Genomic DNA, 16,492 nt, shown 5'->3' on the forward strand with positions numbered 1-16,492 from the left:
GAATGAAACTAGTACTAGCTACCAGCCATTTTAATGCCACTGACTGAGCCTCACTCGGGGCGTTGAATTCTTCATGTGAGATCTTTCCAGCGGGTCAAGGGATTTGGGCCACCATTAACACAGCTGGGGGCTAATGACTTGCTGTAATAAACAGGGGCCATTGTTTATTGGAAAGTCAGCCAACCTTATACCTGTATCAATAACTTAGAAAGGGAAACAGCGTATTTTATTGTCAAACTTCTATTAAAAATTGTATCTAATTTGGGGGCGCTTCTATGTTTAAAAATAAGAAAATTATTTAGTAATTTATGTTAAAAATCTTTTGGAAAGAAAATCATGTTTTAAGCTGGTTTATGCTACAACTATCAACTTATAAAATAAAGAAATTTTAAAATTATTATCTTGTCAACTTCACTAATAATTAATCTCGTGAATACTTGTTTGAAGTGTGCACAAATTGAAATTAATTTTTTAAAGAAAAAATATGACAGTCGAAAACGTCTAAATTTTTATTTTACTGCTTTCTGAATATTGTAAAAAAACATCTGGAAAAATATGTGCATTTCATTGTTATATAATCAAGCATGAAAAAGGTATACTTCATGTCGAATGGGAGTATAACATCACAGTGTTACGTGTAATGCGAAAAATCGTTTAAACGAATAAATTAGCCATAATGTTTCATGATATATGCAACAAGTAAGATAAGAAATTGTATAATTATAGTGACATATTTGATAACACCAAATACCATCAATACAACCATAAGGCCTAAAAAATATTTGTTTCCGGTATCCTGACCTATCCTAAATTTTTGGCCCGACCATACAGTAAATGTTTTTTTGGCCTTAGAGATTTCTTTTCAACTTTAACCAAAAAATATGCTTTAAACATTGTCAGTGGTGTTAGAAATCAACTTACTGATAATAATAATAATAAATTCTTTATTTTTCTCAAAAGGCATAACCCCCTTATTTGTGTTCAGTTTTTGACACAAAAATAATTTCTGGAAAATCCCACTTAATAAAAAAAATATTTAAAAAAATACCGACCTACTTACCATAATTTTTTGGCATGTTACCGGAAACAAACACTTTTTAGGCCTAACATGTTTTAATTAAGAAATAATATATCTCATCGGTGATTTGTCGCTGAATAAATCACTGTTTGGAGTTCAGATGCGAAGGAATTATATCACGAGGGCGTAGCCCGAGTGATATAAAGCTACGCATCTGAACGACAAACAGTGATTTATTCAAGAGCAAATCACTAAATGAGATATATTATTTCGATTCTAACACGTTATCAAGGACTTTAAAGTACACCTTGTCGGCATGCATTAAATATTTGCCCGTTTTCAATCGGGTTCTTTTCCAGCGCGCCGTTATGCCGCTTGACGCTATGACGTAATAGTTGTGACGTCAGACCAGTGAATTGTTGTTTAATAAATCACTGTCTCCAGTCTTCTTTGTTTAATAGGAAAATGAATCGGATCGTGTTAGAATAAAAGACAAATCAGCAAGTGTGACCTATACCATAATCAGTAACAGTTTATTGCCTCCAGAACAGGATTGAACAAAAATATCTTACATTTTACACTCACAAAATTAATGATTTTGATATGGCTCTGAAATCCGTCACAAAATGCAAACCGGTTTAATCCCCACCAATGTGGCCCGAAGAACAGAACATCTGTGATGTATGTCCCAGATAAAATGTTTAATTTATGCATAACCAGAACAGCATGGAAATCATTTACATAGGAATAAGATATAACTCTATACCGTGTAAGTCATTTTAAGTATTGACATGTATTATTTACATGCTAGTAAACTACGATGTATATAACTTTTGTGCAGAGCAATTGAGTTTGTGACTAAGAAACGATTTTCTCTCTTTACTTTGTAACTCCTAGGGAACAACTTAAAAAAGAAATGGATCGCCTACAGGTTTAATTGCATTTTCCATATATTGTATTGGTAAGTGGAATACTGCAATAGGTTGGATAAGCCGAAACTGTCAAGACACACTACTGTAGTGGGGATCATTTGTTTTACTCCATGGCGACAGTGTGCGATCGATCCCGAATTTTGTCGATTTTTGGAACGATTCCCTATCATTTGGAATAAAAAAAAAACAACACTGTCCATATTGTATTGTATTACAGATAATTTCCATTGCTTGGATATGCGAACCGTCCGGAAAGTTATATTTATTTATATGAACTATGCTCACTAGATGCTTTTATTTACAAGTGCGTACTACGTGTATATGTACCATATAACCATATTTGTACCGATGTGCACGACGTTGCGGTTCAGACAAGTTTTGTGTACGCTTAATAGGCACAAGGAAAAAGCGTATTCTTCAAAAAAAATCCGAAGTTAGACGCTCTGTGCACGTGCCGGAAGTACACATTTTTTAATTCGATAGTATATATCTCATTTGGCATATCGCATGTTTTGCGACGAAAATCGGCAGAATCGGTTCCCTATAAATGTATTTTCTCCATGGCGACAGTGTGCAGACATTATAACCATAAACTGACACATGACCTAAGCTTGGCTGTAGTTTTCTCTTTTTTGTGTGAAAAATACCGATTGTATATAAATTCATTATGTTGTACAACATTAGGTAATTTACCGAGAAGTTTCGAGGGATTGATCCATGGTTTGACTTTGGGAGTGGGAATCGATTCAAAATCGTGTAAAGGGGACATGACTCTAGAAATCTACGTATGTTTTCGGCAAACTTACATTGAATTGTACAATCTGGTGTATTTTTTCAGTATATTTTAGGTACAACATTTGCATAATGTCATTATTTTAACTTTTAAAGGTTCAATTAAAAAAGCACTATTATCCCAGGTCTGTCGGTCGGTTCCTTCTTTCAAGCAAGTTTAAATACTACTGGCATAATGATGCACGAGCATTTCTTCTAACATGAGTAAAATATGAACTTTTGACTGCATGCCTGATTTAGTGGGTATAATAAGAGGCGCTCCATAGATTTGCTGCAGGTTTTCCATTACTATACCTGAACGTCATTGACCTGTGATAATCTATATCAACTTTATGCAAAGTTAACTAATTTTACAACATCAATTTGGTATCAGAAAAAATGAGATAAGTTTCCAAACTTTGGCAAATCAGCTTGAGAGATAATACGAAAGTATGTGAAGATGAACATGATTAAACTGATAAGACATGTTTGTGCAATAGTTATAGGCTTGTGGTCGTAGACTAAGGGATCTATTAGCATGCTGTTTATTTTGTCTTTTCTTTCCATAGGATTGTTTGCTGAAACAGAAGGTATGCTTACTTTACAAACTTAAAATCTTAAATCAGTATATTATCATATTTAATAGTTCCTTTGTATATACATCATATGTCAGAGCATTGATGATCTACTATTAAATAATGGTGTCAAATAATGGAATAAGGGCGATAAAACGATGGATAATGATGCTAAAACAGTGGAATGTTATTATTATTATTATTTACCAGATTATAATAGCGCTCTTTTCATCTATAAAATAAACGTTCGAAAGCGCTGTATAAACCTTATACAAGTATCACAGAATGATATGGACACACAATACAACGCAAAAAATATATCAATAATAAAAGGTATTTAGCCTGAATCAGGTTTTACTCTACATTTTGATTGTACTAGATATTTTAAAGAACAATAAACAACAGTAAATAGTTTCCATTGCAAAGTCATATAACAGCTTGTTTTCCAGTGCAAAGTTAGTTTCAATAGACCTTGAAGAAAAAGTGTGTTTTCAATAATATTTTGAAAGCATCAAAACTTTTAGCGTGTCTAATGGTAGCCGGAAGAGCATTCCATAACTTCGGTGCAGCTGAAAACTACGATCACCGTACCTCACAGTTTTGCTTTTTGGAACAACCAATTGTTTTGAGTTGTTCTTGGATCTCAAATTTCTTGCTGGCCGATAGGGTTCTAGCAAGTCTTTAACATAGATCGGTGATTGGTCATGCAATGCTTTGTATGTGTGAACTAGAATCTTAAAGTCCACTCTGTGAGTAACGAGTATCCAATGCAGTTCTTTTAATACCGGTGTAATGTGACCATAACGCGATATTCTCGTTATGATTCGAGCTGCAGTGTTCTGAAGATTTTGAAGTCTATTCAGCAAGGCCTTCGAAACACCATACAAGAGCGCATTGCAATACTCAAGGCGTGAAGTGACGAGGGAATTTACTAGCGGTTTTGTAGCATCTGTATTTAGATATTTCCTGATGTGGCCTTTATGACGTAGCTGTCCGTATCCTGATCTACAAACTGAGTTAATATGTTTTTCCATGCTCATTTTGGAATCTAGAAAAGCACCAAGATTCCTTACACATTTAGATGGTTTAATGTTCTCTTCTCCAATTTTCACAGTAACCGATTCAATGTGTTTTTCGTTTCTTTGAGAGATAAATACAATCACTTCAGTTTTATCGGCAATATTGATTTACTATGGTGGCTGATTTCTGCCATTTCGCGTTTTCGCCCCGCGACCCCGCCGAGCGAAAAGACGAGAATTAACAAATTAAAATGGCGGGGGCGCGGGGCGAAAACTCGCTATATAGCGTGAGCGCGGAGCGAAAACTCGCTGTTTAGCGGGGTCGCGGGGCGAGATTTAGTAACTGGTATGTCGGGGGCGCGAGACGAAAACACGATAAATAGTGCTGCTTAAACGTCGAGTTTTCGCACCGCGCCCCGACATCCAGTTACTAAATCTCGCCCCGCGCCCCCGCTAATTATCGTGTTTTCGCTTCGCGCCCCCGCTAAATAGCGAGTTTTCGCCTGGCGCCCCCTCCATTTTATCTTGTTAATTTTGTGTTTTCGCTCGGCGGGGTCGCGGGGCGAAAACTCGCTATTTAGTAGGGGCGCGAAGCGAAAACACGATAATTAGCGGGGTCGAGGGTCGAGATTAAGGAACTGGAATGTCGGGGGTGCGGTGCGAAAACTCGGCGTTTAAGCAGAGCTAATTATCGTGTTTTCGCCACGCGCCCCTGACATCCCACTTACTAACTCTCGCCCCGCGACCCCGCTAATTATCGTGTTTTCGCTCTGCGCCCCCGCTAAATAGCGTGTTTTCGCCCCGCGCCCCCGCCATTTTAACTTGTAAATTCTCGTGTTTTTGCTCGGTGGGGTCGCGGGGCGAAAACGCGAAATGGCAGAAATCAGCCACCATAATTTTCAACATGTTGCTGTTCATACAAGATACATTTCTACGAGACAGTTTTCAACACAGCCTAAAGCATCCTTCTAAGAGACTGGATTTGTTGGTTTGAAAGATAAATAAAGCTGCCCATCGTCGGCGTAAAAATGGTGATTTAGTCCATGTTTCTTGCATATTGTAGAAACTGGTTTAGTGTACATTGTGAAAAATGGCGATAAAACGACATGTTAATAGCAAGAAAAACTATAGAATAATGGCGATGAAACGATGGGCAAATGGCGCTAAAACAATAGAATAATGGCGATAAAACGATGGGCAAATGGCGCTAGAACAATAGAATAATGGCGATAAAACGATGGGCAAATGGCGCTAAAACGTTGGAATAATGACGATAAACGACGGGTAAATGGCGCTAAAATTATGGAATAGTGGTAATGAAACGACGAGTAAATGGCACTAAAGCTATGGAATAATGGCGATAAAACGACGCGGTGCTGGCGATAAAACGTTGGAATAATGATAGTAAAACAATAGAATAATGATACATGGATGGAATAAGAGATAGGGCCATCATTAATTGTTGCTTTATTTGTAAACCGATTTCTTTAATATTTCATATATTAGACTCCAGTTTGTTTGAAAATATTTCCAGGATTGACAAGCACGACATGTTACGATGGATGGCTTGCTTTTGAAGGATCGTGCTACTTCTTCGGACATTCTGCGGTCCATTTCACGGAAGCGGAGGTAAAAATAACATCGTTTAGTGAATAAATCTAATGACATGCATTGGCTTTAACATCAAATATTGCTTACAATTCAATATCTTTCGGGCTATTACACGCGGTTCTTGTTTTATCAAAATGCAAATGAGAATTATGCAGTGCTTCTATGAAAATCATAATATCTTGCATGTAAACATGTCATTTTTGGAGACACCCATTATATTTGGTTTTATTCTGACGTTAAATAAAGTATTCATATTATTTAATTTCGTAGGCATACAATCACATTTTTTTTTCACACAAAACTGCTATTTTTTGGCGGACATGAATCCGCGGATATCAAGTTTCCGAGATAAAATGAATGGGAATTACATATTTTTGTTGGAATTTAATTTCTTGGATCAACACAGTCACAAAATCCACGAAAATAAGTTCCCCACGAATATTTCTGATGTCATAGTATTATATTACTGTTATTAATGTGGGTATTTTATTATTTGCTAGCAATTCTGTAGACAGCACCATAACAGCCATCTTATTCATGTTGAGAGTAAACTCGAAAATGATTTCATCAAAGACCGACTCCGGGATTTCAAAAGTAAGTAAACAGGTTGATGCGCTTTTAGGCAGTGCTCACATTGTAACCTGTCAAAATGTTATCAAAACATGTATAAGTTATTTTTATCATACAGGAGTGTCATGATAGTAACTTCGGTGCAAATTCTAACGTCAGTCCTTGTATTAACATTACGATCGCATCTTTTGACTCAGTTTACATGCTTACTTAATGTCTCTTTTAGATCAACAAGTCATAAGGGCAGCGGTGGTCTAGTGGTTAAAGTGTCTGCCTCTCAACCCGGTTGTTGTGGGTTCAAGCCCCACTGGGGTCACGATCATGCTCATATGACACCAGTACTGATTTTTCCGCGAATAACTTTAAGCTTTCATCACAGTCGAGCTAAAATAAATTAGTATAAACTACATGTAAATCAACACTTCATAAACCCCTACGATTTCATATTTGCTTTACATTTATGTGTTTCTTCCGTAATATAGCAACGTTAGCGCCTAGGACAGAGTAACGGGGGCGTTATAGACTGCGTCACTACATGAGTAAAAATGACACAGAATAAAAGAAATGCATTATTGATTAAGTAAAATGTTTTGGCAAAACCATTTGCCGTTAAACATTTACCTCTGAAAAAGAAAAGGTAAATGTCGTCTTTCAACTTCATACATATACCACTGACACTGATAGACTTTTGACAGTCGAATACTTCTTGCCGTTTGAAATGTAATTGTAACTGAAAATAAAACGTTCTTTTAAATAGAAAAAGTAAAAACTCCATAGGACGTTTAACACGATAAAAATGGAAATGTTTCAAGTTCGGTTTGATTGAGCTTGTTCATGGACGCTAGTGGAAATGCCTATACTAGTTATTGTCCATGTCCTCTAGCTCCGGGTTGAGCAGAACTCAACAATTGTACCAAAAAGTTAGAGACATCCGCAGATGTGCTCATACTGCTTTGTATATGGAACCTTCAATAATACAGTGTGCAATTTCATTTAAAGCTGCGTATGGTCGAGTTGCGATGAAGGGCTTACCATAAATGAGAAAAAAAACAGGCAGAACTAAACAAAGGGGATCTGAGGTTATAAGTAAGTCCTTGAGCAGACAAAGACTGTCTAGGAATTTGTCAGAGATTTGGAAGTCAAAGACTTCTGCCGTCGATCTTAATTCTACAATAAAGATTTTGGCATCCAAAATATCTAGCCTTAGAACAGATATTACCGATAATGTCAGTTTTTATTTATTTTTATTTTTTTGACAGTCAAGTACTTTTTCCCTTTAACATTTATACTGACGAAGATAGCTATGCGGCAGTCAAAGGCGATTGTTGCTTTTTGGATTTTTGGAAGTCTTGGACTTCTGCCACCGAATATATGATGTTATATAGGCCTACATCATATATCTATAACGACATAAATAACATATATTGCATTAAATTAAAAAGGTAAGCACTGGTGGCTTGGATTGACAGATGAATTGATTGAAGGCACGTGGAAATGGTTTGATAATGATCAGACAGCGAATTTTACAGGTATGTTTATTGCACACGGTTAAAAATTATCATAATGTTAATTTTAAAGTCTGTGTTTTTTTGGTGCATATATGTTTTACACCATTTGAATTTGATATTTGAGCCACGCCATGAGAAAACCAACATAGTGGGTTTGCGACCAGCATGGATCCAGACCAGCCTGCACGTCCGCGCAGTCTGGTCAGGATCCATGCTGTTCGCTTTCAAAGTCTATTGCCATTGGAGAAACTGTTAGCGAACAGCATGGATCCTGACCAGACTGCGCGGATGCGCAGGCTGGTCTGGATCCATGCTGGTCGCAAAGCCACTATGTTGATTTTCTCATGGCACGGCTCATTTGAATTATACAATTAACATGTAAATGAGACAACTTGCTTTTTCATTGATAGAAATCTCTGTCACATATTGATGGATTGCCTCTATGAGCTATACTTCTGTCGATTTTAGACTGGCATCCTGGACAACCAGATGCTTATCCCGAAGACTGTGCGATATATGTTTACTATCTCGACTTTGATTGGGGAGATGTGAAATGTCTTGATAACTTTTATCCTCTGTGTGAACTTCGGTATGTATATAAAGTATAGGTTAATAAATGGGAGAGCGATGCCTTCGAGTGATAATGGCCCTGGCAAGGTGATAATAGCCCGAGGGCTATTATCTTCTTCCAGGGCCATTATCACTCAACGGCATCGCTCTCCCATGTATTTACCTGTTTATTACATGTTTACCTATAATATAGTAAGAAATTGCTTTTTTTTGTGTCATTTTATGGGTACCTGTATCTTCTGGCACAATAAATTTCAGCTTTTCAGTTTCTATAATTATTATTTGTATAAGAGACTATTTACTGTATAAAATCAAAAACCTGGATAGTTGTACTTTCTTGCTTATTGCATAATTTAGGGATAAAAATACGTTATTTCACGAAGAATACACGATGTTACGCTCAAGATGATAAAATAGAACGGAAATATTCGCTGTTTTACCTCCATGAAACGCCATGACGTCATTTCTGTTTACGGACGTTAATTTCCCGCGCTAACGCGTTATATTATTATCGATAATGTTATTATTATCGATAATGGCCCCGGGGCTTATTATGATAATGTGATAATGCATGACGCAATGCGATAATGGGAGAATTTTCAGCACAAATTTGTTACTATTTATAGGTACTCATGTAATAATATCATTTATTTTATGCTAACTAATGAAATACAGTATTTTATTTTATGCTAACTAATGAAATACTGTATTTTATTTTATGCAAACTAATGAAATACTGTATTTTATTTTATGCTAACTAATGAAATACTGTATTCTATCAGTTAAATATTTTCACTTCTTGCATACCAGACGGGATTTCCGGTATTTTTACCGGTGCTGGAATATAAGATTTTTCACTGGTTACAGGTGCAGATGGGAATTTCCGGCCTCGAGGGTAACTGTTTAGGCGGTAACGAGGTTCCTACCGAGTTACCGCCTAAACAGTTACCCGAGAGCCGGATATTCCCAACTGCACCTGTTACCAGTGACAGAATCTTTTTCTTGCATACTGATATAAAGATATAATAATAAAAATAAAATCCGTCGAACGGCTTTCTTTTTAGAACTATTTCTTATAGCAGCGTATTTAAACAAAGCGCGGGAAATCAACGTCCGTAAACACGAAAGACGTCATTACGTTTCAAAAACAAATAACAATGTTCAGTTCCGGTTTTGTTTTATCAGTTCCAGCGTAACGGTATGAATTTTTGATAAAATAACGTGTTTTGAATCGAGAAATATACTATCAGGAACAAAGAGGAACTGTCAAGGTATTGGATTTTTATTCCGTTTTTCGAAATAAAATATAAATAACTACATAAATTTTCTACATATATGTAGTTCGTAATACGTCATTTAAAGCACGAGAGTCATCTTACACCCCGGGGTGTAAGATGGATTTTTCCAGCACCGGTAAAAATACCGGAAATCCCCGTCTGGTATGCAAGAAAAATCCATCTTACACCCCGGGATGTAAGATGTCTCTCGTGCTTTAAATGACGTATTACGAACTACATATATGTAGAAGATTTATGTAGTTATTTATATTTGATTTTGAAAAAACGGAATAAAAATCCAATACCTTGACAGTTCCTCTTTGTTCCTGATAGTATATTTCTCGATTCAAAACACGTTATTTTATCAAAAATTCATAAAGTTACGCTGGAACTGATAAAACAAAACCGGAACTAAACATTGTTATTTGTCTTTGAAACGTCATGACGTCTTTCCTGTTTACGGACGTTGATTTCCCGCGATTTGTTTAAATACGCTGCTACAAGAAATAGTTCTAAAAAGAAAGCCGTTCAACTGATCTTATTTTTATTATTATATCTTGATATCGGTATGCAAGAAAAAGATTCTGTCACTGGTTATAGGTGCAGATGGGAATATCCGGCTCTCGGGTAACTGTTTAGGCGGTAACTCGGTAGGAACCTCGTTACCGCCTAAACAGTTACCCTCGAGGCCGAAAATACCCATCTGCACCTATAACCAGTGAAAGAATCTTATAATCTCATCGCTCACACTGTGAAAATATGAAATCTATATTTTCACACTGTGAGAGATATGAGCTCCGCCCCCTCATACATTGTGTATGAATTTAAAATTATTTGCTTAAAACAGGATGAAAATTATAGTCGCACTTTGTTCTTTATAATATATTTCTCGATTCAAATTATTTTACTTAAAGGCGTATGCTAGAATTCCCTGTATATGAGATGGGCGAAAATTTTCCCAATAACAGAATTTCTTTAAACTTTGGATATTGAAGGACAATCATCTAAGAAACAAAAAAAATGCAATAAAAATCATAGGTCACCGGATTCGAAAAAGAGTTATCTGCCCTTGAAAACGTCATTTTTGGGGGAAATGCCGTTTTCAAGGGCAGATAACTCTTTTTTGATATCGGTGACCTATGATTTTTATTGCATTTTTTTGTTTCTTAGATGATTGTCCTTCAATATCCAAAGTTTGAAGAAATTCTGTTATTGGGAAAATTTTCGCACCAAATTTTAGCATACGTCCTTAAAGAGAATTTCATACCGTTATGCAGCGAAATATAAAACAAAATGGAACTTTATGTTGCATGCGTCTTAATAACGTCACAGCACGTCTGACGTCATGTCTGTTTACACGCGTCTGTTTCCCGCGCTGAGATTAAAACAGTTACAAAATGCATTTCTCGACGTAATTGAGCATAAAATAAAAAAAAATTGTTTGTTTTTCGTGAATATGGAATATATCTCACCTCGAAGTGAGAAAATTTTCACATTTTCACTCGCGCTACGCGTTCGTGAAAATATTTGAAATTTTCTCACTTCTCAGTGAGATATATTCCATATTCACTGAAAACAAACAAATATCCTCTATCTATCAGTTAAATATTTTCATATCTCATCGCTCACACTGTGAAAATATGAAATCTATATTTTCACACTGTGAGAGATATGAGGTCCGCCCCCTCATACATTGTGTATGAATTTTAAATTATTTACTTAAAACAGGATGAAAATTATAGTCGCACTTTGTTCTTTATAATATATTTCTCGATTCAAATTATTTTACTTAAAGAGAATTTCATACCGTTATGCAGCAAAGTATAAAACAAAATGGAACTTTATGTCGCATGCGTCTTTATAACGTCACATCACGTCTGACGTCATGTCTGTTTACGCGCGTCTGTTTTCCGCGCGGAGATTAAAACAGTTGCAAAATGCATTTCTCAACGTAATTGAGCATAAAATAAAAAGAAAATATCCTCTATATATTTGCTTTCCGTGTTCTAAAGTTTATAAATAAAACTTATCTCATATTATCATATTATCACACACTCGTTTCATCCTCCGTTTGGATACAATAGAACCAGAATATTTTCCATACTGACGTCTGTATTTCACATCGGGTGTGTGACGCCATTTCAGTGCGTGGCATTGCATTAATTATTATCATTATTATTATTATTATTATTATACCAGATTTATATAGCGCCCTTTTCATGATCAATTTCACGTTCAAAGGCGCTTTACATACTTTAAATGCAGCCACACTACTAGTACAGACACAGAGCGATCTGACCAGAGGGGCAGAGTGAGACAAAGCCCCCACGACAGAGAGATCAAAAATCAGATACAGGCTTGTCCGGCTAACTTAGCCTAGCTCGTTGCGAATATAGACAGCCTGGTTCTTTAACGTGCCCAGTGTACAGCACTGATACACGCAAGGATGGCCTGGGTTCCTGACCAGTAAACCTCTAGTTGGGTGGGAAACACTGAAAAGCGTTTCTGAAAATTCCCGAATAGCTGCCGGGGATCGAACCCCCGACCTCAGGATTGGAAGGACAGTGTGCAAACCACTGAGCTATCCGTCCACCTAATTCAGTGTTGCTAATGACAGAAAGAAAAAATCCTCAATTTTTCACAGTTAAGCCAGTTCCCGTTTTTATTTCATTTATACTTGACATTTTGGTTGCATTTTCAAGTATATTTTTGCATTTACAGAAATGTGAACAAACCTTATTACTCATGTGTTCATATCCACATTTTCTCTGTCAGTTTGAAAGATATTCCAGTGTTGACCTGCCAGACAAAAAATCTCTGTTAGAAGCCATAATACATGACCCCTACTTTTCTTGGTGTCTTTGGTGGTTTTTATGTCAATTAAGAACATAATGCTAGTAATTGTAATGGGCCTAGCTATGTGTTACCGCTCTCAGAAGATTCTTAATTTTATATAGAACAGATAAGGTGGACGGATAGCTCAGTGGCTTGCACACTGGCCTTCCAGTCCTGAGGTCGGGGGTTCGATCCCCGGCAGCTATTCGGGAATTTTCAGAAATGCTTTTCAGTGTTTCCCACCCAACTAGAGGTGTACTGGTCAGGAACCCAGGCAATCCTTGCGTGTATCAGTACTATACACTGGGCACGTTAAAGAACCAGGCTGTCTATTCGCAACGAGCTAGGCTAAGTTAGCCGGACAAGTCTGTGTCTGATTTCTGATCTCTGTCGTGAGGGCTTTGTCTCACTCTGTCCCTCTGGTCAGATCGCTCTGTGTCTGTACTAGTAGAGGATGAATTATGCGCCCTGTGTGGCTGCATTTGAACTATGTAAAGCGCCTTTGAACGTGAAATTTATCATGAAAAGGGCGCTATAAAAATCTGGTTTAATGATAATAATAATAATAATAGCAAATTTATTTACTACTGTACAGCCTAAAAAGGTTATTAGTTATGCACTCGTTCTTTAGCGGAAATGATATATTGCACTCCTACAGACGCGCAATTTCTCCGCTGCAGAACTCGTACAAAGCTAGTAACCTATAATTAAAGCGCTTGAAAAGCTTCCGCTTGAGCTTAAAACATAACAGGACCTGTATATACATAAGAATTATATGAACAGGCTGAACACAAGATTAAGTGTTTCAAAATGAAAGCGAGTTTGGCCCAAATTACTGTGGTCTCGAGATCTATACAAGGTTGAGAAGATTCTATCAAAACTACACTCAGTTTGGATCAGAATATTTTAAAAATGTTTTTGCCATTGTAGCTTTTACTTATTATCATACTGGTATCTGAAAATGAGTGAAAAAAGTCAAAAATGGGTAAACAGTTTTCCTACTTTTATCATTGTGACAAGAAGAGGGACCATGACCAATATACATGTACTGTCAGTTTGTAAACTTGCTCTGTCACAAAGCCTATCTCAGTGGGAAGTTCAATGAACTAGCTGACATATTGAAGCGTTTGGAAAAGCAAGAGCAGACGACACTAACAAACCACGATACAATTTTTCAAAGACTAACAAACCACGATACAAGTTTTCAAAGACGTGGAGGTCACAGCGCAGATGAGTGTTATAACAAAAGGACTCTGTTTACTGGAATATAATATTATGAATGTCGATTTTCCGAAAATAATGCTGTTTCTTGGCTTTACTGTAACCCGATATCACCATATCTGAAAGAGAGCACTTGGTATTAACTGAACAAACTGTCATTTTGGATTCTTCTTGCGATTCTTTTGATGGAGTTTGTAGGGAGGGTGGTAGCCCTTTGATGTTGGAAATAGTGGGATCAGAGGCTGGAATATCCGCAAACCGGACAATGCCCAAATGCATTCCCTTAGAGGACCCTTATATATAGATGTTGCATATCTATCCGATCTGGGTCATGTCTGAAGTCATGGTGCATGGTTGGTTACGCTTTTGTACATACGTCATGTGAGATTCTCGCATTTTACCTATGTTTGCCCTATTACAGAATACATAATGATGCTATGGCATAAAGATCAGTGTTCAAACAATCGCCGTTAGAAAGATATCCCAACTTTTTAAAGATTGATAACACTATGAAACAGAAAACAACAGGGATTAATCTCAGTAGTTGACCCGTGATGACAATCGACATATTACTCCTCGTTTAAATGGGTCAACAGTGTTATTGTACTTATAAAATAGACTTGCCTGATTTATAGGTTGGTCAGGGCTACGGATACGCGATATGTATTGTATCTTGTAATTATTTTTGAGCATGGATCCTCTTCAGTTTGGGACCGTCCATGTGCGTATTCTGCGTACGCGATTTCGGCATTCTTCCGTTGTTATGGAAATTAAAGCAATTTTCTGTTATGGTCGAATGATGCCGAAATAACATACGATGATACGTAATTACACGAAAATTGTCGAGTGTGTTTTCACTACCTTATATGTACTACCTCTGTCACTGAAATATATAAACATAAAGTTACAGCGGTAGATCTATGTCGAATTTCGGATATAGAAGTAAATGTCTTGGTCTCTTGGATTTCAAGAATGTGTAGCATAAAATATCATGCAAGAAGACCTTAGCTACCACTTGAATCAATTATTAGTGAGTTGATACCTTTTGTCTTTTAAGTATATTTTAATGTTCATTATCTAATACAGAAACGTCGTAGTTACCGAATCTCAAAAATGTAATATTATCGAAAAATTCATCGACAAAGTTTTTACGTGAATAATCACACAATGATTATTTTCATTTTTCAGAGGAATGCAAGTGGAAACAGAAGTCGTTGGATGAATTTTCATTTGTGTACACATTGTCTTTATCTCTTTTATAGATTAGATAATTTGTTATGGAAATAAAATTAATGGTAAATGTATTACATAACCAGAGTTAAACCTATACCCCTCCATATTACAGCATTATAACTATTGCATGTATATGATTGAAACTTCACACAAAGCTTCCTAGTCTTTGTAGAACTTGATGCAAATTAGGGTCCACTTTGAAAATCCAGATAAAGTTTTGCGTTGAAATATCAAGCTGTGCCTCATTAAAACTCTATGTTTTGTATTAAAACTTCACGCGACGCTTCCCAGTCATCAATTAACAAGTCAGATAACTCTTGGTTGAACTTGATTCAAATTATGGCCACTTTCACGACTTAGAAAATTTGGTTTTGCGTTTATCTGTCACCTGGAATTTTAGCAGCAACTATATATATTGGATTGAAACTAAACAAAAGGACACCTTCTCATTGATTACAAAATACTTCAAAATCAAGGAAAAGTAAAAATAGTTACAAAGATTTGTAAAAGTTTTACATATTATTATTTAAGTGGCTGCTGTATTTGTATTCAAAGTAGCAATTAAGTATTTTAAATCGTTCTTATGAAAGGATAACTAAAAACCCCGCCAGATAAATCCCTTATACACGTTACTGTACCAGAAGGTATTGTATTTAAACACAAATATGAAATACAGAAAGGCTACTCTCTTTTTGCATACAACTCATAAATTGATATGGTTACGAAAAATGACTTAACAAACAATTTTTGTTTATATTTTGTAAGGTTAAACTTTATCAAGAATTTTTATACTCTGCTAATGTTAACAAGTCTAAGAAACTTCATTTAAGGACATTGGTCTCAAAATTAGGTCTTAGGCAATGGTTACTGACAGGTACCAAATTAGAAAACTATTGCCAGATGTAATATTTTACTTTTTGAACACATGTATGATAATACTATTGTACTTTTATAGTTTACACTTCTGAGACATTCGGCTACTATGTTGATACGATAAAACTGCGAACAAACACGGTTGTTTTCATTTTCCACGAAAAGAAAACTGGGCCTATTTTTAAAATGACAAATGTACACTTTTACTGATTCTAACCAAAAAGGTAAATAGCCAAATTGAATCGTATGTCAAAATACGATGTATAAATATTCCCTAATATCAAACTTTGAAATTATTATAATATTTTACGTCAGATAATATTTTAAGATATTTGATCAGAAATGAACAATAGGGAGTCAGTGGCGCAGTGTTTAGCAGGTTGGACTACAACGCCAGCGGTCCTGGTTCGATTCCCGGTCGCGGCTTATATCCCGACTAGTGTTCAGTGCTGGGTGATTTGTTTCCATAGTTTCCATCG

General features: G+C 36.2%; 1 protein-coding gene across 1 annotated transcript; it reads left to right on the forward strand.

Moving 5' to 3' along the window:
• The first annotated feature begins 3,188 nt into the window (after nucleotides 1-3,188).
• On the forward strand, nucleotides 3,189-15,219 carry LOC128549644 (C-type lectin domain family 10 member A-like). The gene is made up of 6 exons (XM_053526781.1): nucleotides 3,189-3,311; nucleotides 5,850-5,944; nucleotides 6,427-6,520; nucleotides 7,939-8,025; nucleotides 8,473-8,593; nucleotides 15,096-15,219. Exons 1-6 carry the CDS (start codon nucleotides 3,260-3,262, stop codon nucleotides 15,127-15,129), a joined length of 483 nt encoding a protein of 160 aa, XP_053382756.1. The 5' UTR covers nucleotides 3,189-3,259; the 3' UTR covers nucleotides 15,130-15,219.
• Nucleotides 15,220-16,492: the final 1,273 nt, after the last annotated feature.

This window comes from Mercenaria mercenaria, chromosome 16, assembly GCF_021730395.1.
Source record: "Mercenaria mercenaria strain notata chromosome 16, MADL_Memer_1, whole genome shotgun sequence".
NCBI lineage: Eukaryota > Metazoa > Mollusca > Bivalvia > Venerida > Veneridae > Mercenaria > Mercenaria mercenaria.

Excerpts from the sequence above, each read along its gene's own strand:
- LOC128549644 (XM_053526781.1), top strand. The coding sequence starts at position 3,260 with ATGCTGTTTATTTTGTCTTTTCTTTCCATAGGATTGTTTGCTGAAACA. Across the intron at positions 6,521-7,938 it reads CCGACTCCGGGATTTCAAAA|GTAAGCACTGGTGGCTTGGA; the intron begins GTAAGTAAACAG and ends TAAATTAAAAAG. Across the intron at positions 8,026-8,472 it reads TCAGACAGCGAATTTTACAG|ACTGGCATCCTGGACAACCA; the intron begins GTATGTTTATTG and ends TGTCGATTTTAG.